Source organism: Notamacropus eugenii, chromosome 2 (assembly GCF_028372415.1).
Source record: "Notamacropus eugenii isolate mMacEug1 chromosome 2, mMacEug1.pri_v2, whole genome shotgun sequence".
Taxonomy (NCBI): domain Eukaryota; kingdom Metazoa; phylum Chordata; class Mammalia; order Diprotodontia; family Macropodidae; genus Notamacropus; species Notamacropus eugenii.
In genome coordinates, this window is record NC_092873.1 from 208,657,264 (window position 1) to 208,680,657 (window position 23,394).

Genomic DNA, 23,394 nt, shown 5'->3' on the forward strand with positions numbered 1-23,394 from the left:
TCTCTCCTATAACTCTACCCTACGGGCAGCTAGGTGGTTCAGAGGATAGAGCACCAGTGCAGCAGTCAGGAGGATCTGAGTTCAAATCTCACCTCAGACACTTGACACTTACTAGCTGTGTGACCTTGGGCAAGTCACTTAACCCCAAATGTCTCATCCTGGGTCATCTCCAGTCATCTTGATGAATATCTGGTCACTGGATTCAGATGGCTCTGGAGGAGAAGTGAGGCTGATGACCTGCACAGCCCTGCCTCACTCAAAACAAAGTCAGGTGTAAGTCATATTATTTCTCTGATGGCATGGTCTTCTTTGGCAACAAAGGACGAACACACACACACAACTCTACCCTAGTTCACTGGTTATCACTTTTATGTTGAAGGTTGTATTGACTCTGTTACCCCATGTTCTCAACTCTGTTTATCAGACAGTGTTGGGGGAGACTTCAGTGGGAAAGGAGACACATTCCGCAGTTTTTGTATCACCTGCCTGCATGCAGATCATGACATTCTTGCTACCTTGAAAAGGAACTGAGATTCCAGGGGTCCACCTCTTTTGCTGAGGTAGACCTATCTGGGTGACCTTAAAAAGTTACCTATAAAAACTGTCCCCATCTTGAAGCTATTGCTGATCTTCAGTGATCAGCCTGGCAATGTCACCTTGATGTACTTATAATAAAAGCCTTTTAATTCTCTTTGCCCTAAATTTTGCCTTGTTAGACAAAAACCCAGATGAAGAATTTTCCTTTCAACATATACATGGAGTATTGCAATAGCACCTTAATTGATCTCTGCTTTAATTGGTCTTCTCTAATTCATTCTCTACATAGTTCCCACACTGAGATATTCTTAAAACACAGATCTTCCTATATTACTACTTTGCAGAAAACTCTTCCATGGCTCCATATTGCCTGTAAGGATAAAATAATAAATCCTTAGCCTGGCTTTCAAAACCACCCACAACCTAGCTCCCACCTGCCTATTCAGTCTTTTTTTCATGTCACTCCAAATTATATGCTCTACATTTCAATCAAGGTGGCCTGCTAGATGTTCCCATCTTTTGCCTTTGTGCTTTTTGCATAAGTGGTCCCCTATGTTTGGGATGTCATCCCTCCTCTTTTCCATCTCATGCATTTGAATACCTCGCTTCTTTTAAAACTTAGCTCAGTAAGAGGCCTTTCTTGATTCCCTAGCTTTAATTATTGGAATTTTTTTTAACTCTTGAAAATATTTTGTAAGCGTTTTGATTTACTTCATTCTCTACATGGTATATATCTTCCTCCACCTTCTCCAGTAGAACTCTAGTTCTTTGTGTGCTGGAATTGTTTGTTGTTGTCGTTTTTGTTATTTTTTTTTAACTGGACTTACAATGCCTTTCACCTAATCAGCACTTAATAATTATTCAATTGAATTAAATAGTGAAAACTAGATAGATAAGTGAAGAACAAGTTGGTCAGTCTGAGTAGGAGAACTACCAGAGCAAAAGCATGGAGGTGAGAAATCATAAATCATACTTTGGGAACAAAGAATTCCCAAATGAGTGACCTAGTAAGAGTTTGTGTTAAAGAGTAGCGAGAAGTTAGAGACTAGATTTTGGAGAAACTTGGAAATCAGGCTTTTGCCATGTTTGTTGATAATGGAGAGCCACTGAAGGTATTTGAACAGAAGTATTTGGAGTGAGATTGATTTCACAGCAATATTTATGGTTAAGATTAGAAAAGAGAAGAATTGGAGACAAGTAGACATGTTAGGAGACTTTGTAATCATCATCTAAGCTTGATTTGATGAGAGTCCACTCTTTGAATGTTGGCAATTAAAATAGAAAGAAAGGAGTGAACTCTTAGAAGCAACTTAACCTAGTGATTTAGTAGAAGGAAGATGCCCCAATAGGAGAATGGTGGTACTGTTGACAGAAATAAGAAAATCTAGAATCAGACAATATTTTAGAGAAAAGATGATGTTTAGTTTTAGATAAGTTAGGTCTGAGGATCGTATGGAACATTAGGAGCTGCCTACTAGGCAGATGTTCTCAACTGAAAATCAAGAGAAAGTCAGGACCCTGAAGTTGGGAGATTGGGATTCATCCATAGAAGATTTGAATTTATAAAGGAAAATGCTGTCCACCTTCAGAGAAACAGATGACAAGTGGAAATAAGCATAAATGGTCATATGTGTGTACGTATATATATGTATACATATATACACACCCACCCACATATGTGTGTGTATGAGTATATATGTATGTTTATAGATATCTATGTATATGTATATGTATATATATATCTGTACTTAATTGTAGCCTTCTGGGTGGGGGATAAAGTAAAAAGTACACAGCAGAGAACAAAAGAAAATCTACAAGAAAGCCAAGAGAAGCTGGACAGCTTTGAAAATAATGTGTAATATTTATTATATAGGGTTTCTTGAAATGGAAATTTATTGTTTTATATTGAATCCTCTCATGTTTTGCTGTGTACATGGCTGTGTTTTTTTTTCTTTTCTTATTTTGTGTTCAAGTTCAAGTCAAGCATTAAAACTTACAGAAAGAAAAAAGACCCTGGCAATTACTTATTTGTCCCATCAATACTTAGGAGGTATAATTCAGTGCCATAAAAGGAATATTGGATTGGGATTCAGAAGACCTGAGTATGACTCTTGGCTATGCCACGTACTACCTGTGTAACCATGAACAATTCTGTTAGACACTCTTTGCTCTATTGGATCAGGTGATTCCTAAGGTCTCCGAACCTCTCAATCTGTGATACCATGGTCTTAAGTAGGGAGATAGGGAATTTAAACAACTTGAAGGTGGGTTAGTGGTATCAAACTCAAATAGAAATGGGGGCCACTAATCCATCCATAAGGATCCCTGAGAACCTGTACCTATTTAGAAAATCATATCTTAACATTATGTGTGGTGGGGAGGGGTTGTATTTTTATTTGTTTTGTTAAGTATTTCCCATTTACCTTTTAATCTGGTTCTAATAGCTCAGAAGACTTGCCTGCAGACTATATTTGACACTTGATGTAGCTGATTCTTCAGGTTTCAGCTTAAACTTACTTGCTAGTTGGGTATGAATGCCATAACAACTTTTTTAAAGAAAGTAGTGGTTAACTTTTTGATTATCCTTATCGGAGGTGGAGACTTCAAGGAATTATTTAGTTGACCTCTACCCCCTGCATCCACCCATGGAAGGCAAATGATTTGTCCTGGTTTGTAGCTACTTAGTATCTTTGAGCAATCTGTTCTTGTCAGTCAGACATCTTAGCACTGGTAATGTAAGTTAAATAACTAAACTGATTTTTGTCTTTCCAAGTTACCCTTTACACAAATTAAAAACCTAGCAAAAACATAAGTTTCCCATTAGGCACCTAACTTTTCTGATCCCTAGGGATAGCTTACTTAGACTAGTACTCACTTTAGAAAGTCCATCAAGGCTGAGTCATGCTGATTCTTTCAGAGTGGTTCTTAAACCTTTTTGCATGCAGAACAGATGGATTTTAGAAAAACATATGTTCTTATTTTTGTGAGTCCATGTTTACTGCTATGGTATTCCAAGGCCTGGTTTTCATCTTAAGTGAACTACAGTCAACCACCCTAGGATGATGAATAGGAATATTTACTTATATGGATTATCTGCCACCTAAATCTATAATACACTAGAGACAACTTTCTGAATAAGGATCTGGGAGTCAGATAAAGGTTATGCTATTTGTTATCTGAACTGAGTTATTTATTATTGCTGTCTTGTATTTCTAGCTACAAGAAAACACATGAAACTCTGAGCCATGCAGGGCAAAAGGCGACTGCAGCTTTCAGCAACGTGGGCACAGCTATCAGCAAGAAGTTTGGAGACATGAGGTACTTCTAGATTGAATGAGCTTCTTTTTGAAAAAGAAGGGCATTATTCACTTCATTGTCAGCTGGTCTTCCTTCCCTTGTTGTGTAATGTCTGACAGTAGCTACTCCTAGTAAGTTATTTCCTGAGGTGTGCTGCCTTAGGAAAAGTATAGTGAGCCCATGGCAGAGGACTTCCTTCACATACTGCAAGTCCTGATGGAAATCAAAGACATTCTAGACATTTGTAATCACTACTATTGAGAGCAAAATAGGAGGAATTTCCTGTTCAGACACCATACACTAGAAGAGGCTTAATTACTATAATCTTAACATTGAAAACAAAATGTATAAAATGGAATCTACCTGGAAAGCTACAGTCTGGGCAGCAGCCTAACCTTTAACTGATAAATCCTGCCATGTCTGGGAAGGGCTGCTCATTCATGGTGAAAATATCTGTTGATTCTTAGTAGTGAAAATGAGTCAGAACTAGTCCCAGCAAGATAAGACCCTTTATTCTTTGAATCTTCAGTGAAAGTGTTTCCTTTGTTGTACAAGTACTGTTGAAAAGTTCATCAGTGAAAGAATTATCCATATATGTGTGTCTGTAAAAAGAGAATGATACAAATGTGAAATTTTGGGTTATATGTTTTCTCAGATATTATTATAAACCTAGAAATAAATGCAAAATAACCATGTAAATGGTTAATAAACATTTATTAAGGACCTACTCTGTAACAGGCACTGTGCTTAGTGCTGGAGGTGAAAAAAAAAAGGCAAAAGGCATTCTGTGCCCTCAAGGAGCTCAGAGTCTAATGGGAAAGACAAATGGGCAAACAAATAAGTTAAAACAAGCTATCTACAAGCTATTTCTAAATAAGAAATAATTATAAGAGAAAAGGCAGCTAGCTAAAATAAGACACATTTATACCGCTTAGCATATTATACCAACCAGGGATTTCTTACTGTGCATTCCAAATTTTTGGAAACTCAAATTGGACTCTCTTTAGAGAATTCTGTTTCCTCCTCCATGATTTTATTTCTGTGAATCTTTCAGTAGTATAATGGATTGATAGGTATGTTGGCTATGATTCTCCCTCCATAGAATTTTTGGGTTAAACATAGTAATTAGTAACTCACTTTGTCATAGTGGTATTCTACAAGGTGTTAAATATTACAAGTCTTATCATTCCCCTTTTACAGATGAGAAACAGGCTCAGAGAAGGTGTCCAGTTACCACATAGCAACAAATATAGAACTTAAAATATAATTTTTGAACCTAATTGACTTTAGTCCAGTGTTCATTCTACTGTGTCATGCTCACCTTTAATATCAATCAACATTCCCTCTGGTTCAATTTTAGTATTAATTAGGCCATGAGAAGTTTGATATATAAACAGGAGTGGTGTTCATAGTTTGAGTTTTTTTGGTTGCATTTGATTTTTTCTAGTTGTTTAGTAAAAGTTTGATCTGTGGATTATTTCCTGTACTTACTGATCAAGTTTATGTTCTCTTTGGGATTTGGAATCCCACAGTCCAGGGTTATCATTTTAGTACTGGAACTTGAGTTCTACTGCCACTTCTGTTATTCATTACCTTTGAGACCTGAAAAGCTTAATTTCTCAGTTAATTCCTTTCTCCATCTGTAAGATGGGAATAATACTTGTCCTGCTTCCCTAATATGGTTGTTTTAAAGATAAACTGATTATACATTAAGTGAAAGTATTTTTAAATGTGTTGTACAAATGGAAGGAATTAGAAATATTTTCATTGATAACATTAAAAACTAAACCCTTTCTGGAGTTTACTTCTTATAGCATTTATTTAGACTATAACTGGCTGAGATAAAACGTTTAATTTTGTCATACTTTTTGCAGTAGATTTATGAATTAATTCTGTATCAGTGACAACAGAGAAAGACATGTTTTACTGCAATCCAAGTCATAACAAAATTTTATTGCAGTAACTTTGCTTGCCCACCACATTTATTAGCAAAAATCATAAAAACAAACAGACAAAAATAGTGAAATTAAGAGATTTGGGTTAAATTTCTTCTCTTTGACTCTGTACAGTCATGGATAAAGACAAAAATAAGTACAAAGTAAGCAAACTTGACTGAAGAAAGAAGCAGTAAAAATTGTGTGTACTCTAGCCCCTCAGTTATTGATCCTAATTCTGTAACATCAAACTCAAAACTCAAGGCATCACGATAAATGAAGAATATTTAAGAAAAAATAGACCATTTACGTTGTTGCTTGTAGGACTGTAAGAGTAAATAACAAATGAAACCAAGTGCTTGTTCACTGACTCCTTAAATAAGAGAACAAAAAAAAGTTGCATGTGATGATTTCTCTCCACACTGTATCTAAATATCCTCTTACTACCACTGTTCTCGTTTTTGCTTCTCCTCCTCCAGATCCCATTCCATTGGGTAAGCTTTATCGTTGTTCATTACTGTTGTTATGCTGAGCTTTATATTCTCTTTTCCTTTTCTCACCCAAGCCAACATTAAAGTTTGTTTTTTCGTTTCATCAAATGAACAGGAAGAAAACTGAAGGGTGTTATACACGCTGAGGTTTATTGAGCAAAACATTTGTCTTTTTTTCTGAATAATTCAGATTAACATTCCTTCATTCTACAGTCTGGGAAGTAATTCTCCTAGGACTATGTCTTTTTTCTTCACAGTTCTTGCCATACACATAAAAGACCTGGTTTTATATACACCTAAAATAGAAAAAACAAAACCTCAATGAAAGTTGCAAAATTAATTTGATGCATTTTACACACCTTGCTATGTCGCTGCTAATATGAAAGTTAAAATTTAAGATGTATTACTTTTCTTCCTTTTCCTAAACGCTGATGCATGCTTCTTGCCTAACTCTTGCTACTTCTTTGTAAATATTTTCTATCTCAACTCTTTTTTCCTCCTGCCATGATATGATATACTTGTAATTTTTGAAGGTTAACCATTTCATGGCTTTTCTTATCCCATATCTATTTTCTTTTGGAAAACAGACTTTCTTGAATTTGAGGAAATCAGCAGATTGATAGTCTTAGCATCTAGTGTAAAGCATCTTCTCTAACTGCATTTTCATGTAATTTATGAGAAAATGTTTCTCCCTATAGTTTGTAAAAAAAAAAATCTTTCTAAGGTAAATAGTAAGTATCCCTAGTCATAATTAGTTAAGGTTTGTTGTTGTTATTGTTGTTTTATGCTTTCCAATAAAGTGCTTCATTATTGATTCCTGTGAATGACATTTTATGGAAAGGTTAACAACGTCCCCAAGAGTCTTAGGAAAGCTGAAAGTAAAAACAATACAATGAAAAGTGTTATTGGGAAAATATTAGTCTAGGTAACTATGTTGGTCCCCTGATTTCTCATAGGAAATAAAAGGTAATCTGGACAAAGAATAGGCTGCCTTCAAAAAACACATTTTTGGCTTGAGTTTACCTCAACAGGATGGGACAAGATTCCTTTAAAAAAATTATCAGAAAAGTCTGAACCAAGTATGTGAAGAGAAGGCTAAATGATGCTTGTTCCACCTACAGAGATGAGGATAGACCTTCATTTCATGAGATGAGAGATTTAATCTCATTACTAAATGTAAGTAGAGGAGGTCTAGAATTTGCTTTACCCACTTAGTAGGATACTTAGAAAGTTCTTTTAAGGGAAGAAAACAGATGACCCTTATCTTGATCTAAGTTCCCCTGGCTAAGATTTTATAATATAGAAGAATGATTTGCATATGACATTTAATCCACCACAAAGTCACTTTATGGCTCATCCTTACTCTGTAAGTCTGGGGAAGTCTCTAAACTTAGTTCCTTTTTATTTCCCCATTAAGATTTTTTTCTTCATTCCACCTTTGCATTCATTACCCAAAAGGAAAGTATACGGACATTATCATTTAGGCACATATTTACAAGAAATAGAATGATAATAGAATACAGTATCGAGACTCACAAATGCTAACCTACTGCTTAGGTAGGTAAATTGTCTTTATATAAATGGCTGTTTACATGTTTACTAAGGTAGCTCAGTGGTTTGAATTTCTCCCAAAGGAACCATTGCTTTAGCCTGTTGGCAAAGGAAAAATGTTGTTCATCATTTGACCCAATTTCATAGTCATAGATGGGGAAAAGGGATGGTCTCACCCTGTGGTGTCTAAGGTGGCAATCCTACTCTGATTTGGGAAACTTTTAGGATTCTGTAAACTCTCACTTAAGGTAATACTGGCCTTCCCTTTTTCCTCTGCTTGTGCTGAGGCATGCCAGGAAGGGAAGATAAGGGATCTGATACCAGGCAAGGTGACACACTTGTGTGCTGTATGAGTCAGGCCTGGCTGTTTCTAAGTGCTTCTCATGGCTCTGCCCACATCTCTGGCAGCCCCCAGCTACATGACCCAATCTGTCTTTTAAAGCACCCTATTGAATACAGCATTTTATGACTTCCCCCAAAGTTTTAGCTCCATTCACTTCCTTTCAGCATTGCGGTTCCATCCTGGAATGGACAGGCCACAAACACCAGCAAAAGGAAGTTTCTAACTTCCAAAGGAAATATACCTCAACAGAAACAGAGCCTTCTTCTGGCATAGCATTGTATGGTAGTATATTGTAGTGGTAGTATACGTGCCTCTTTTTTTTTTTTTGAATCTGTCTCATAGTAAAAGCCTAATGTAACCAAAAGAAAGTCTTAGTGACCAACAAAGCAATCTTTAGTTTTTCTTTATGGAAACATAATAATAATTCTAATTCTAATAACAGCTAGCATTTATAAAGTACTTTAAGATTTGCTAAATTCTTTACATATGTTGTCATCAGATCCTCATAACTGTCTTTGTAAGATAGATGGTTTATTATTATCTCCATTTTACAGATGAGGAAATGGAAGTTGAGAGGTGTAGGGTAACATAGCTAATAAGTATCGGAAGAAGGATTTGTACTTAGGTCTTCCAGATTGCAAATCCGGTATTCTACTATGCCACTGGAATAAATGTTCACAGTATTGATTTATTCTCTGGGCTCAGTGGGTATGTGCTCAAAGGACTCATAGAATTAGTAGAAGCTGAAGCAGCTACCCTGGGTTCCAGGTTGGAGAATTTTCTCTTCTGTGGCCTCAGTGTCCCCGAACTATGAGGAAACTAGGCAGTTTCTCCATCCCTGGTCTGGAGCCCGAATCTCCTTAGCATGAGTTCTCAGGAAAGAACTGATGTCTTCAGGGGGTGGTGGTGGTGATGGTGATGACGGTAATGGTGGTGGTAGTGATGCTTACATCTGTGAGGAAATGAAAAAGAGATACAGATAGGAACCTATACTACCCTTCTACTTACTTCCTTATCCTTCATAAAATGCTTCTGGTAACTTTCAGAGAACCAGGTGCTTTGAACTAGTCCATTGAGGAAGGAGTCGGTCATAGGGCCTTCCAAATTTTGCTCCTTCTATATTCGGTCTTCAGTGGTATCTGTTAAAAGGCAGATAAGAATGTCTCAATTCCATGCATATTCTTGAATGCCCTTTGATATTTTGTCAGATGGTATCAAGATTATGATAACACAAGGTTGGACATTCATAGAGAAAGAGCAGGTCAGTGAACAAGTCAATCAGCAAGCAATTATGAAGTGCTTATTATGTGCCAGGCATTTTGCAAAGGACTAGGGATGCAAAGAAAGGCAAATGCATGGTCTGCCTGCGCTCAAGGATCTCACCTTCCACTGGGGAAGACAACATGTAGATAACTAGGTGGGCATAGCTTTGTAGACACCCCTATCAATTGTGAAATATGTGAAGACTGCTTTTCCCTCTTATTTCTTCTGGCTAAGGAGCACATTACCCTGACTTTGAAGTCAGTGAGACTGAGGAAGTGAGGGAACTGGTCTACTTTTTCTGTCCCTTTCTTTTCTAAAGTCTTCACCTTCCAGGAAAAACACAAGGTTGGACTAGAGAGGTTTGCCAAGGAGACCTGCCTAGGAGGAGCTGAGATTTGCAGGGATCCAAAGTAGTCTGGATAGCTTAACTAGTCTGTTCAGAAGAGCATGCAACCATCCATTACTGTCTGTTCACTTTTGTCGTCTTCATAAATGGATCCAGACACCCACAGGGCTCAGTAAAAACAGTGTCCTGATAGTAGGTTGGCATGGTGCATGGCATGTATCTGAAAATGCAAACTGAATTGGTGAGGGTATTCAGTACTTACTGTGATGTTTTCTTTTTTCTCCTCATCTGTTTTCTCACTGAAGTTATTCTATCCGCCATTCCATAAGTATGCCTGCTATGAGGTAATGTACTTAAGACATTTTTATATATCTCTGTAAATATGTATAGTTATTTTTTGCCCAGCATTTATTTTGTTCCTCTTTATGTGAAATCAAAACAACAATAATAATAACCTGATTTTCTAATCTCGTTTCCAATATTCTTAAGTAGCAAAGGGAAAGAGGGTTAAAAAGGATCAACCAATCAACAAGAATTTATTAAGTACTTATACTGATTGGGTTAGGAATATAGAAACAAGAATGGCATAGTTCTTGCCTTCAAGGAACTTAGGTTCTACAGACATGTAGCAGATAAAGTTATTGCAAAGCAGGGTATGATGAGGGCAAAGAAGAAATCCAAACAAGTTCTAGAAGGATTGGGCAGGAAAGAAGCGTTTTAGCTGAGGAAAATGGGAGGCCTTAGAGAATAGGTGGCTTTGAAGCCACTATCAGAATACAGGAGAGAGAAGAGAGTTCTGAAAGGCAGAGGTAAGGTACAAATGGGGGTCTCCCATGCAGAGCAGAGAGAATGCCTTTTCCCACACTGGGTATTATCAAGGTTTAAAGTGTCAGGTTCATGTAACTGTATTGATCAACATACCTACTTCAAAACAAAAATGCTAAGAAAATACAGGTGAAAGTGATTTATAGAGTAGTGAAAAGGCTCGGATTTCCAGTTGGAAGTTGGCCTCCATGTTTGCATGATCTAGTGATTCAATTTGGTAAAATCAAATGAAACAGAAGTATCTGATTAAACATTTTCCCTCGTGTTCTTCAGTTTGTACAGAAAGGTAACTTAATTAAGGTATTTAATCTCATGATTTCTGAAGGGATTTTTTTCTCTTGTGATTTCTGATGCTGGTTCACATTACTTGAGGCTATACAGTTTAATTGGTTGTTTTGGGGACAGAGTAGGATCATTTGGTTTGCTAATTTGGGGAAGGACAGAGTATAGATTCAAGTTTGCCATCATCACCTAAGACTTGAGCAGTTAGCCTTTTTCAGAGTGATAGCACACTCAAATTGAGTTCCCTACCATTTGTTTCTTCTCACAGTGATCTCTGCAATACTAAAATAATTTTTAGAACAGCATTTTCTGATTAATTGCCCCTTTAGTTACCAGAAATAATGCCGTTTTGTTTTTTAATACTAGATTACATGGGGAAAACATGTCAGTTTACATATTAAAGTTCTACCCTTAAACTCCCAGTTTTATGAGTTGTTCTACCACCTTAGCTTTTCCAGCTATAGGAGAGGGAATGTAAAATAGCATCCCAACTTTTTATAATATTCATTGTATAATTTTTTAAAATTTATTTTTAGTAGTTAAAAATAAAAAGGCAAAAATATTCAGTTTGAAAATAAATTGTTTTTATCTCTTTACCATAAATGAGTTACTAACTACTGCATCCTATCTAGTTGGCATGTTTCATAACCACATTTTATATGACTAAATGGTAGAGCCTCTTAAGAATTACTCAAAAATTAAAGGAATGTAGTATGTATGTGCATGTGAAAAAAACAACAATAATAATAGCTAGCATTTATATAACTCTTGAAGATTTGAAAAACACCTCACAAAAATTACCTCATTTGATCCTTGAAACAACCCTGTAAGATAGGTGTTGTTATTATCACTATTTTACTGAACTGCGTCTTGAGAGAGGGTAAGTGATTTTTCTGACACCACAGAGCTAGAGAGGATTCAAACTCCAGCCTTCCTGACACCAAGACCAAGTATCCATTACGTTACCTAGCCACCTCAGTGCAGTTAATATGAGCTGCATGTATTCTGTTTAGTGAAAGGAGAGATAGATCTTTTGGAATCTGAAACAAGGATAGTTGATAATGCTGACGGGGTGGTAGCATTAGCATTGTGGACTAAGGGCTGGCCTGGGTGTCTCGAAGACCTAGGCTGGAATCCTGCCTCAGACACTCTGATCTTGAGCAGGTTACTTAACCTTTCACTGCCCCAGACAGTTTTCTAATACTTTAGCCAAGTGCATGAAGGGAATTTCTACAGGGCTCCCTGTAATGATGAAATCACAAGCCTGTCAAGACTAAATTAAAAAACAAACAAATATTCTTGACCTATCACTGGAAAATCAGCATATTTCAATTTAAAGAATTAGAGCATTACTTTCTAGTAACAACAGAAACAGATCTCTCAGGAAAGATTGCTTTAAGCAAGAGAAAAAGAAACCTTTTATAATCCTCTTTTTCCCCTAAAGTATTCCAACATTCTTTCCTTTTCATTAAAGGGATAAACATCCCATTTTTTTCAATTGAGAAAATTTAAATGAGGTTATTTTCAATTTATTCTTTATGCAGCATGGTCAAAAGGAAGGTGGTATTAAAAATCTCTATTGTGATTGAAAGTTTGAATTAGGAAATGTGTATTTGAGACTGTTGGTCCTTTGATTCCTAGGAAGCCATTTAAGTTGCTACCCTGAATAGTTACCATCATAATGTTGCTAATGCCATTTTAATTATTCTCCAGTTTAGTACCCCACGGGCTTGATTAGTTTTTAAAAATGCTCATCAGCTCCTATTTTCTGGATCTCTTTAGTGTGCTTGGGAGTTGTGGGCACAAGGTACCTTTAAAGCATAGCTGGTGATGGATGGTAAATTGACAAGTGGTTTCTTCTCTGCACCTCCATTGTTTACTAATAAAAGCAGCAAATCACACAGCACAGTTGCTAGGACAACTAGATCTATGGAGCTCACTTTTCTCTCTCTCTCTTTTTATTATGTTTTAGGAATTCTCCTACTTTCAAATCATTTGAGGAGAGGGTTGAGACAACTGTCACAAGCCTTAAGGTACAGATTAAGTGCTAAATCATGTGAATGAGTCTGTTAGGTAGGGACAGCTCAGTCATTGGTGCCACTCATGCTAAAGCAGGCAAGTACCCTATACTCTACCAGCTAGGAGGTCATGCATTATCAGGGCAGAGCTGCTGCAAGCCAGACCTTGTTTCTTGAATGTACAGATAAAGTTAATATGGACCAGCACCATTGGTCTCGATGAGACACTGAGTGCCAAACTGTTCTTTTGAGTGGAGTTATTATTTTCCCTCTTGACTTTACCTCTCTCTCTTAGGTTACTGTCCCCAGGATACCCCATGTACAAAGTAGATGCTTGAATATAGGAATAGGATAAAGGGTATAGAAATCTAGATTTTGGAAATCTGCAATAGAGGGGACATTTCAAAAGCTCCTTGTCTAGTTTAGTGACAAATGGAAATGAACTAGCTTGTTGCTGGTATGTGTCCCCATTCCATCAGATGCCCCAAGTCACCTTCTCCCTGTACTGATCAAATTATGGACAAGGTGGTAGAAGAGTATAACTAGATCAGAGTACGTTCTCTGGTAACATGAATCACAAGTCCAGACACATGCACTCCCATCCTTATTCCAAGGCCATTTATAGGATATGTTCCAGTTATTACTGTAGTGCATCTTACTATTAAAGAAAAAACAATTTCTGATTCTGATCATTCATGTACTTTGTACTTAAGAAATTTTATTCATTTGAGAGATTATAACATAGGATTTTAATTTTACTGATAATTTTCCTTCATAGAGGGCAGCTAGGTGGTACAGTGGATAGAGCACCAGTGCAGGAGTCAGGAGGACCTGAGTTCAAATCTTACCTCAGACACTTGACATTCACTAGCTGTGTGACCTTGGGCAAGTCACTTAACCCCAATTGCCTCATCCTGGGTCATCTCCAGTCATCCTGATGAATATCTGGTCACTGGATTCAGATGGCTCTGGAGGAGAAATTAGGCTGGTGACCTGCACAGCCCTCCCTCACTCAAAAAACAAAGTGCAAGTTATGTCATTATTTCTCTGATGGCATGGTCTTCTTTGTCAACGAAGGATGGACACACATTGATTGTTACGGTGAAAGGCCCTTTTCCATTGGTCCATTTGCCTTTTTACTACATAAGTATATATGACCCAAGAATGAAATCAACATTATGTTTTAATCCTTTTTACCAGAAAAATCTGGGCACTATGCTAAGTTTCCCATCTCTGGTTGTCATTCTCACCATCATCATAATGAGCCACCTTGCTAAGTACCTTAGGATCCAGTGCATTGCCTGGACCTTCCTTGGAGAGACCTCACTTCTTTCAGTCTTGGTTTAATTTCATAGTCTTCTATTACTATAGCAGGGATTTCAGCTCCTTGCTGTGCCAAAGGCTGGGAAAACTAGAAAATCAATGTCTACGATATTTGATCAGTACCTTCAGAGAGTTCTGCGCAGATGGGTTCCACATACTGGTAGTGAAGTTCTGATACAGAAGTTGTACTTTTTAGGTTTCCATTAGAGAGAGAAGAGGATATGAAGAAACAAAATAGGAATAAAGAATGGTCCCATTTTTATTTGCTGTTGGGAAATGCTGGTATGCCCACATACTCTTAAGTGTTTGAGCCCCATTTATACAATCTCTTACTTTCCTGTGCTCCTAAACAGAGATAAATGAATAGCACTCTGTCATTTACAGAGGTTACCTTGAAGGATTGCCTAGTTCATCTTCTGCTTTCAGGTAGACTTATAACTAATTCATTCTACTTACAATCAGTTTTCTAAGAAGAAAGTAAATTTTCTAACTGCCCTACCTTCTCATTGTTTAGCAAGCCTCGTATCTAACATTGTCTCCTTGTTCCCTTTTCTTCTGCTGATGCAATCAAAGGAAAATAGCTGATAATCATTCTCTAATATTTCATAGATTTGATTACAAAGTCATCCTCTTTCCTTTCTTCCCTCTCAAATGATCTTAGTTCTTCTAATCTTTATTCTTGTGGCTATTTTCCATTTTTAATCATCTTTGTTTTTCCAAACCTCCTCCAAGAATGCCACATCCCTCTTACAAGTTTGTGGAACCCAAGATTGCAGTCTGGGAAGGGACAGGCTTGTGAGTCAATTCACTAATGCTATGCTGTATTCTTATTCATACATCCTGGTATGATATTCTTTTTAAAAATACCCACCATTCTATAGACATTTGGTTTGTGATGTGCTATAAATAAGAGGCCTACTACCTCTGCCATAATGTCTTAGACTGTGTCATTTGCCACGTGGCATCTGTCACCTTTCTTCTCTTCAGGTTGATTCTGTTGGCTTCCAAACAACTCCCTAATTGATCAAGATCATTTTAAATTCAGTTCCTGTCCTTGCAGGGCACCATTTTATCCTACTCCTGTTGAAAGTCATCTGTAAACTTAATGAGACTGCTTCCTATTTCATCTTTCAGGTCACTGGGAAAATGTTAAGGCACAGACCAACTGCTGTCAAACTGTATTTGTTATGTTGTCCTAGTTTTGACAGTGAATCATCTATTGATAACTATACTTTTTGTAGCAGTTCTACACACACCTAAAGAAGACCATATTTCCTCATTTTACTGATGTATATATCATTTGGACAGAAGTAATGAAGTACTTCAAGGAGGGAGAATTGAAACCCTTATTAAAACAACCCAAAGTAAACATATTACATTCCCTTGATCAATCAGCCATTTTAGTCTTTCATAAAAGATTAGCTTGTCTTTCTTGGTAATATTAATTATATCTTATGCAAAGGGCACTTGTAAACATGAAGGCAGGATGATAGATATTCTTAATTGCAGAAAGTTTCATACTCTTCTTCTTGTCATCTAGTCCACATGTAGTCATCTAGCACTCATGGGGCTGTGCCTGAAATACTCAAATACATCACAGCCCCAGTATGAGCCATCTTATAAGTAAATAAGGTGAAAGAATGAGGTTTGTATAATTTCCTTTCCTTAGGATCATCAGGACTTACTGGCTTAAACATGATAAACTCTTTTCCTTTCTTTCTGATCTCTTGACTTGAGAGAATAAAACTGAGGGAGAGATGGGAGAAAGAGATACAGAATTAAACAATGACAACAAAAAATGAGTATATATCTGTCATAACATTACTTTCCGATTCATTCTGTGCAAGAGAGTTAAATTGAAGCTCAAGAGTGACAGCCAATAAGAAGAAAAAAGAGTTCCTTGTGGGCAGTAAGGCTGCTGCTGGTCCCTCCTCTCAGGGAGAAGGAAGGAGCAGTGAAAGGGGAAGGTGACCTTAGGCTTCAGTAAGAAGGCTGCAGTAGAGAGGAAGGAGAGGTCCTCCCACCCCCCCCACCCCCCACCCCCCTAATATCACATGGCAAGATAATTAAATCTAATAAATACAGAGCTAAGAGATAAGAATGGTTCTACATGACTTCTGGGGAATCACAATATATATATATTGGTTTGGTTGTTTTTATAAAGTTTTTTTTTGATAGGATGTGCCACATCTTGTCTTTTGAATAAGCATGGACACATCCAAAGTCATAAAAGGGACTGGAGAGAAATTTGGTAACAGGCAAACTCAGTAAGCAGAGCTTTTTGCCAAGAAGTATTTTCCTGCATTTGCTAATGGCTGTAGAAGTACCAGTGCCACTTTTAAATGCCATTATGTCTTGTGAATGTGTCAGCTCCTTTGAGATGCCCATTAAATCTTTAGGGAAATTAGGGTGCGCATTACATACTAATTTTTTCTGTTCTAAATGGCAGCTTATTGGCTTGTAAGATGATGCATTTGTAAATTTGGTTTTCAACTAGAAAGAGCAGGATCTGGCCCATTTATAAATTTAAATGTTGATCATAAAATCATAAAAATGCATCCTTTTTAATTCCTTTTAACCAGAAGTATTTTTTTAATACTGTACTGTACTTGACACAAGAGTCCAAGAAAATTTGAGGTCCATAGAGAACCTCAAGTCAAGAAGCTCTTAATACAATACTCAAGTCTTTTACTGCATTTTAATATTTCTCTACTTCCCAAGCCCCCAAACCCCACTGCTCTTGACTGATAACCTGAAAAAAAGTCAAAGGCTTCTTGCTAGCTTTCTGCCTTGGAGTTGGGAAGGGGTAGATTCATGTGGCCCTCATAAATAAGCAAACAGACAAAACAAATAGATGGGTTTGAAAAGCCACCCAGAAGGCTGTGTGTAGGAAAACCCAGTATTTTAAGCATTGAGTAACTCTGGCCCACAGACAAGAGACCTGAAATACCTTTTTGAGTGAGACACAGGTCCACGGCCTGCAGTTGGCTTTTCCATGCTAAGAAGCCTTAGATGTCCAGTTAGTATCTGAATTACAAGACTTGAACTCTAGTCATTTCAGTTTTTGAAATTGTACAGTGGTGAGGGAGGGAGAAAATAGGAAGTTCATTTAAATTGGGAACTGAAAAAGTTGTAAATCTGGTTTTTCTGGAGAAGAGCCTGGGAAGCAGAACTTAAGATGGTAGGAAAGAGAGAAGGTCCTTTCTGCTGCCACCCCTCCCCCATCTTGGTCCCTCACCTTACCCCCTCCTTTTTTATTATTAAAATCTGAGATTAAATATTAAAATGAAGCTGGGAAATGCACCCCCTAAAATACACATTCTGTTAAAGGGAACCTGTTGCTCGGTCCTGTATAAAGAAGGAAGCATGTTGATAAAATGAAATAGGAATTGCTGCCTACCTCGATTTCCCCATCCTCTCCTTTTCTTTTTCAGACGAAAGTAGGCGGTGCCCCCAGCGGAGGGAATTTTGAAGAAGTGCTCAGTTCCACAGCCCATGCCAGTGCTCAGAGTGCTGCAGCGGCCCCTCGGGTGCCTGAGAAAGAAGGGGAGCTTCAATGCTAAGAGGCCGCTGCTCAGCCCATGCTTACAGGCTCTGTCACTTTCTCACAGCCAGACATGAAGGCCAGAAGCCTCTCTAGAGTGTTGTACTTTTGAAAAGATTCCACCCATATTTGTACTTAAAAATGAACCATTTAGTCATTGTGGATGAACATGCCCTGAATGTGATTCTCAGTATGTTCTAAATTTTTCTAATTAGCAGACATGCAACTGGTGATAACACCTCTCTTTCAGCCATTCTTAGCGCTAACCTTTTTGTTCTGTTGGTTTGCTTTTGCTTTCCTTTATGTTTGGCTATCTTGGCATGTGCCTGTGTGTCCATCACTATGTGTATCCTTAAAACCCTGCACAGGCACAGTCCAGTAAACAGTGGAATTGCTGCTTACATACCCATTTTCAGCTATATGAAGTATACCAGATGTCCACCCAGTTACTTGCGTTCCTCCAGCCCTGGGACATATGTAAAGTGTATATGGTTGTCTAAGGGATTAGCAAAATGATTGGGAAAGTTAAGCCTTTTTTGATTTTTAAACTTTTTCCAAGTATACAATTATCTTAGAAATTTTATTTCCAAGTTTTTTATATCTACTTCCATTTCTGGGGCATGATAAAAGATGTACATCATTACGTGCTATGACTTCAGCTACCCTGAGCTGCTTTTATAGAATCTGCAGTTCTGAAATCTTCTACAGTCTATTTATTCAGGTCAAAGAGCAGCTATTTCACTTCAAAAATTGGCTATTTTTCCATCAGGGAAATAGAGGAAGTATAGTTCTATGACCCTTTGATCCTAATAGTATAAAATTAATATGGTAGTAACAACATCAGATTTCCTAGAGTAAATTAAATGCCTTCTGACTGCTGTCACGATACACTTTCCTTTTGTCCCCCTCTAATGGAAGTTAGATGCTTTTCACTAAAATACCCACCACCTTAATTTAAGACCGCAGTGTATTTAAATTTTTCCAGTTTAGAAAAACTTTATAAAAATATTAAAAGTTTAGTAACTGGTGATTCTTTTTTGCATTCATTGCTAATTAGATAAGGCATATAGTATTCTATGAAATAAAATCAGTGATTGCTAATGTAATAAAAACCAGACTGCATCTCTGTGACTGGTACTTTGCTGTAAGAATTTAGAGCCACAGTCCTAAACCAGTTGGGAGTATATTGTGTACGCTAGGACTCTGCCAAGAGGAACATCCACATTTTCCGTTTTAGTTCCTTTCACCCTATCAGTTCCTAACTCCAAGCTTCTTAACTTTTAGTGCTTTCTGTGAAAGGATAGGGATGTTCATATTTTCATATCAAGTCACATCAAATGGTATTAATTTGACTCTTTAATCCAACCAGAGCAGGACAGGGGTTTCTATTTACACTATTTATCAGCAAGATTACAGAAATACTTAATATACTTAGGGGAACAAACTGTAAGGATGTAGCACATTAAATATTCCCAATTCATTCAACATTAATTAAGCACCTTATAGCTCTGCAAGCCACTATACTATTTGCTGAGGATCTGTGGATGCTACTAATTAAAATCCACTATTAATTCATTAAAATAGGATCTTTCCTCAGCTACATAGCAGTTACTCTGAGTCCCATTATTTATTTCACTAATAAAGGACCATTATTTCTTAAACATCCCATAATGCAGAGTTTTCACTGGTCCCCTTCTTCCAGTTAGTGAGGCTTTGCTATACTAAGCAGCATATGGTTCTTGGGCTAACCTTTTAGTTCCCCAAAGTGCATTTACGTTTTCATAACAATTTAGCTTAAAAAAAAAATCAGACCAGTTGCTTGTCAGATCGTAGGCTTCATGTCCTTACTACCTGGTTTCTCAAGCCCTGCCTCCTTTTCTCAACCTCATCTGCATGTCTGCTGTTGGGTTCTTCACTTTGTACATCTGAACACAGGTTTTCTCGAAACATGTATACATGAAATGCTCTTTTCATATGCTTACTTGTTAGAATGTTATATAAAAAATTAAGTTATCCTTTTGAAAATATGAAAAGCTAGAGTACATCTGGCCACAAACTTCACTTTTAATAAAAACCAAAATTACAATTCAGTACTTTGTGTACAAAGTGATAACTCTTTTAAATAGCTTTAGATGAGTAAACCTTAAAGACACATTGTAGAAGCAGACACCTACCAACTTTTAAAGACAATGGAAAATATTAGTCATAAAGTTATGTTTCAGTTATATTTTATAGCATATGCCCCATCAAAATTAGCTTTGCTACGTTATGCCAGCAAAGCAGTTGGCATCAAAACTGAATTGTGTATCTCTCTGTAAATCTGGTCCAGAATCATATAAAGTGTAATGACCTGCACACTTTATTAAAGGTATTCTGAAATACTGCACTGTTCACCACAGTTAAAATTGAAAGAGTGTTTGTGGCCAAAGATGTTTTTTTCTTTATTCTTTGTAGTTTAAAAATTTTCTGTCGACTAAAAGTTTTCAAGTTCAGTTGCACTAAGGGTGAATAAATATGGCAAACTGTAAGTCACATAAATACCTTAATCTATTTGGAATTGGAGTCTGAAGGTCATAATGGTGAAAAGAAAGGGGTGGTGGAGGCCAAACTAAGTGTTTAAGTGAAATTTCTAAACTCTAAAATGGCAATCAAAATTTTCAGTGACTGGTCTTTTTTTTTACCTTTACCTGAGATTTATAAATGGTAAAATTCTTTGCTGTCAGATTTCCTACTGTTCATAAGTTAAAATCATGATACTACCTATTCATAATTCACTTTCACACAGTATTTTTAAGGTTTATGAAGCACTTTCCTCACAGCAACCCTGATGTGTGCTACCTTTAGAGAATACTTGTGCAAAGAACAAGGCAGGGCTCAAGAGTTGTGAAATGTGACTCAAGGGATATATGCAAAAGTCAGTGTGATAAAAATGTCCAGGATGTCGATGGCTTTGTCTAGCATGACCTATGATGAAGAGTCTAAGGGCAATATAAAGCAAAGAACACTTGATTGGAAGTCAAAGGGCCTGGGTTCAAATCCCTTCTACTGTCTGTAGAATTTTGGGGAAGTTGCTTAGTCTCTTTGGTCCTCAGCTTCTTCATCTATAAAACAAGAGGGTTATACTAGAGGTCAGTCCCAGTTTTAAACTTATTATCCTGTATGTGAATATATTTACATAGCATTTTACAGTTAACAGAACTTTTCAATCACAAATTTGAGGCTGGAAGGGACCCATGGGTACTTTTCCCATTTCATCTTTCTTATATATGAAGAAATAGGTCCAGAAAGATTAAGTGACCTGCCCCAGTATGTTCCACAGGGTCATATGTGGCAGAACTGGGATTTGAAAGGAGTTTCTCATGGTGCAGATATTATCAAGTTACGGATTAGGAAACCAAGGTGAGGAGAAGCCAAATTTATTAATAGTCCATTCTGTGCCAGCAACTGTGCTAACTACTGGAAATAAAAGGACAAAAAATGTAGGAACCCGTATTGTTACAGACCTGACATTCTATTAGAGGAGAAGGCATATACATGTACAAAAATATGCAGAATAATTGGTGGGAAGGGAAGAGACTAGCAGCAGTTGGAAAGGCTTTGTGTAGAAAGTGAAACTTGATCTGCACCAGTGAAAGGGTATTTCCCAAAAGAATAAAATCACAGGTCCATTTCATAGCTCTGCAACTCATGTTACCAAGTGTTTTCGTTACCACGCTGTTAGGTGGGCAAGATATGGAGGTGGTATACCGGCATGAAGATTTTCAATGGCATAGACTTTAAGAATTATGTAACATTTCCAGATTCATAAATAGTAGCCATTTGGAATATGAACAAATGGGAAATAAATACCAACAAAAAAAACTTATTTTCATATTGGATGCAGTCTAAATGAAATTGTATTCTAAGTAGACCCTATGGTACTGAGACAACTTTTATTTTAGAAAAGGCCTTTTCCAAGAAAATAGGAAACATTTTGTTCTTGGGGGAAACAGCATGGTGGAGTTGATAGCACACTGGTCTAAGGATATGGGGGCTCCATTCTAAGGTTTATCCTGGCTGTGTGACGCTATAAAAGGAATTTCATTTTTCTGACTTCTGGTTCCTTTTCTAAAGAGTAGGAGGTTGATCAGGTGATCTCCAAGGTCCTTTTCTACACCAATATTCTATTATTCTATATTACAGGGTTATTGTGGGGATATAATGGATATGTAAAATGCTTTACAAGATTTTTTTAAAAACTACACAAATCTTAGTTATTATTCCTTCAGGCCAAAGAATTTTATCTCCTGCTATTAAGCTTCATTGTTTTATCAAATATTTTATAGGGCTGTCTTAATTTATTTATAGCCACAATCTCAATGAAAAAGATTTAGGGCAAGCTTTAAGGAATCAAATTAAGTGACCTTAACCAAGATTACAGAACAATTAACAAGAGGTGGGGAAAAACACAAATGCCTAGGACTTTTGTAGGACTGGAACTTTAGAGATGGAAGGGCCCCTAGAATCTTACCGAATCCAACCCTTTCACTTTACAGATAGTAAACTGCAGGACAGAGGTGGGCACACAGCTAGTGTCAGAATTCAAACTCTAGTCTTCCTAACTCCAAGTTTAGTGTTTTATCCAGTGTGTCACCTTCCATTAGCATGTACTCTGTTAATCCATAACACTACACATAGTTTCACAAAACCTCAGTAGAAGGAAAGAAATGTTAACAATTAACTGGCCAGTACCACAAACTAGGCTCCAAGGTGATAAACAGACCTGGTTATATTGACTTTATCAGAGGAAAATTACGTGTATGTAGTCACACAGGGTAAAAAAAAAAAAGTCAATGACAAGGAACAGATGGAGTCCTGTTTTCTCATTAAATAGTATCCTCAATAAAAATCAACTTGATTCTTTCTGATGGCTGATGCAGAGTAACTATAGCTATACAATACCAAAAAGAAGATACCTTGTTTATAGCAGCCTGTGTACCCATGGACACTATCACTTTGGAAGTTCTGTATCATTTTCTGAACTTGGCCAATTGGCCATCTTTAAATAGAACCCAGTATGTGAATTTCAAGAACAAAGATAATCACTGTTTCAAGCAATACTTTTGATTTGTTCCACAGAAGCAAACTTACCCTTCATCACTAGCCAAGGCTTTTAAGGGCAAGCACAGACATTATCTGCCCTACTCAGGCCAACCTGAGCTTGAATTGGGCCACTTTTGATGGACAAGTTGAAAAGATTGAAGGGAGCCAATTTTCCCTATAAGATGCCCAATAATCATGTCAATATTCAGTCCCACTCTTCTGCTTATCTGATGAAAGTTAATGTAAAATCAAAGCTCTGAACTGGGAAAAGAGAAAATGAAAAGAATTCATGGAGGCATTTAAAATATTTTATCTTGACTGCCTGGCTCTGAATTCAACATAAATGATAGAAAAGCAACCTTTTAGTGGCTCACAACTCTAATCATTGGCACAAATCAGAGCCCAGATAATTCAAAATTTAAGGCAACAGGTGTTTTAATAAAAAGGAAGTGGTTCATCTGGAAAGAAAAAGAATACTCTCGATTTAATTTCCTCCTCCTTCTTGGTCTCTCATCATCAACAACTACTCTGCTGAAGGATCTGTGCCTTAAAGACAAT

The 23,394-nt window shown here is 37.1% G+C and overlaps 1 protein-coding gene and 1 long non-coding RNA gene across 7 annotated transcripts in view; one reads left to right on the forward strand and one right to left on the reverse strand.

The window, feature by feature from the left end:
- Positions 1–20,414, forward strand: part of TPD52L1 (TPD52 like 1) — a 136,355-nt gene extending 115,941 nt beyond the window's left edge. For 4 of the 6 annotated variants that reach the window (XM_072643215.1, XM_072643220.1, XM_072643219.1 and 1 more), the window contains 4 exons: positions 3,754–3,855; positions 10,068–10,106; positions 12,842–12,902; positions 17,645–20,414. In XM_072643215.1, the coding sequence (XP_072499316.1) occupies positions 3,754–3,855; positions 10,068–10,106; positions 12,842–12,902; positions 17,645–17,773 (331 nt within the window). In that variant the 3' untranslated portion in view covers positions 17,774–20,414. The remainder of the gene's footprint in view (positions 1–3,753; positions 3,856–10,067; positions 10,107–12,841; positions 12,903–17,644) is intronic. The other 2 variants (XM_072643217.1, XM_072643216.1) reach the window with 1 other exon arrangement.
- Positions 4,530–17,706, reverse strand: LOC140526751 (uncharacterized). Its single transcript, XR_011974514.1, has 4 exons — positions 17,611–17,706; positions 13,736–15,956; positions 9,162–9,292; positions 4,530–6,555 (listed from the first exon to the last, which is right to left on the reverse strand). It is a non-coding gene; the product is annotated as an uncharacterized lncRNA (long non-coding RNA).
- Positions 20,415–23,394: the final 2,980 nt, after the last annotated feature.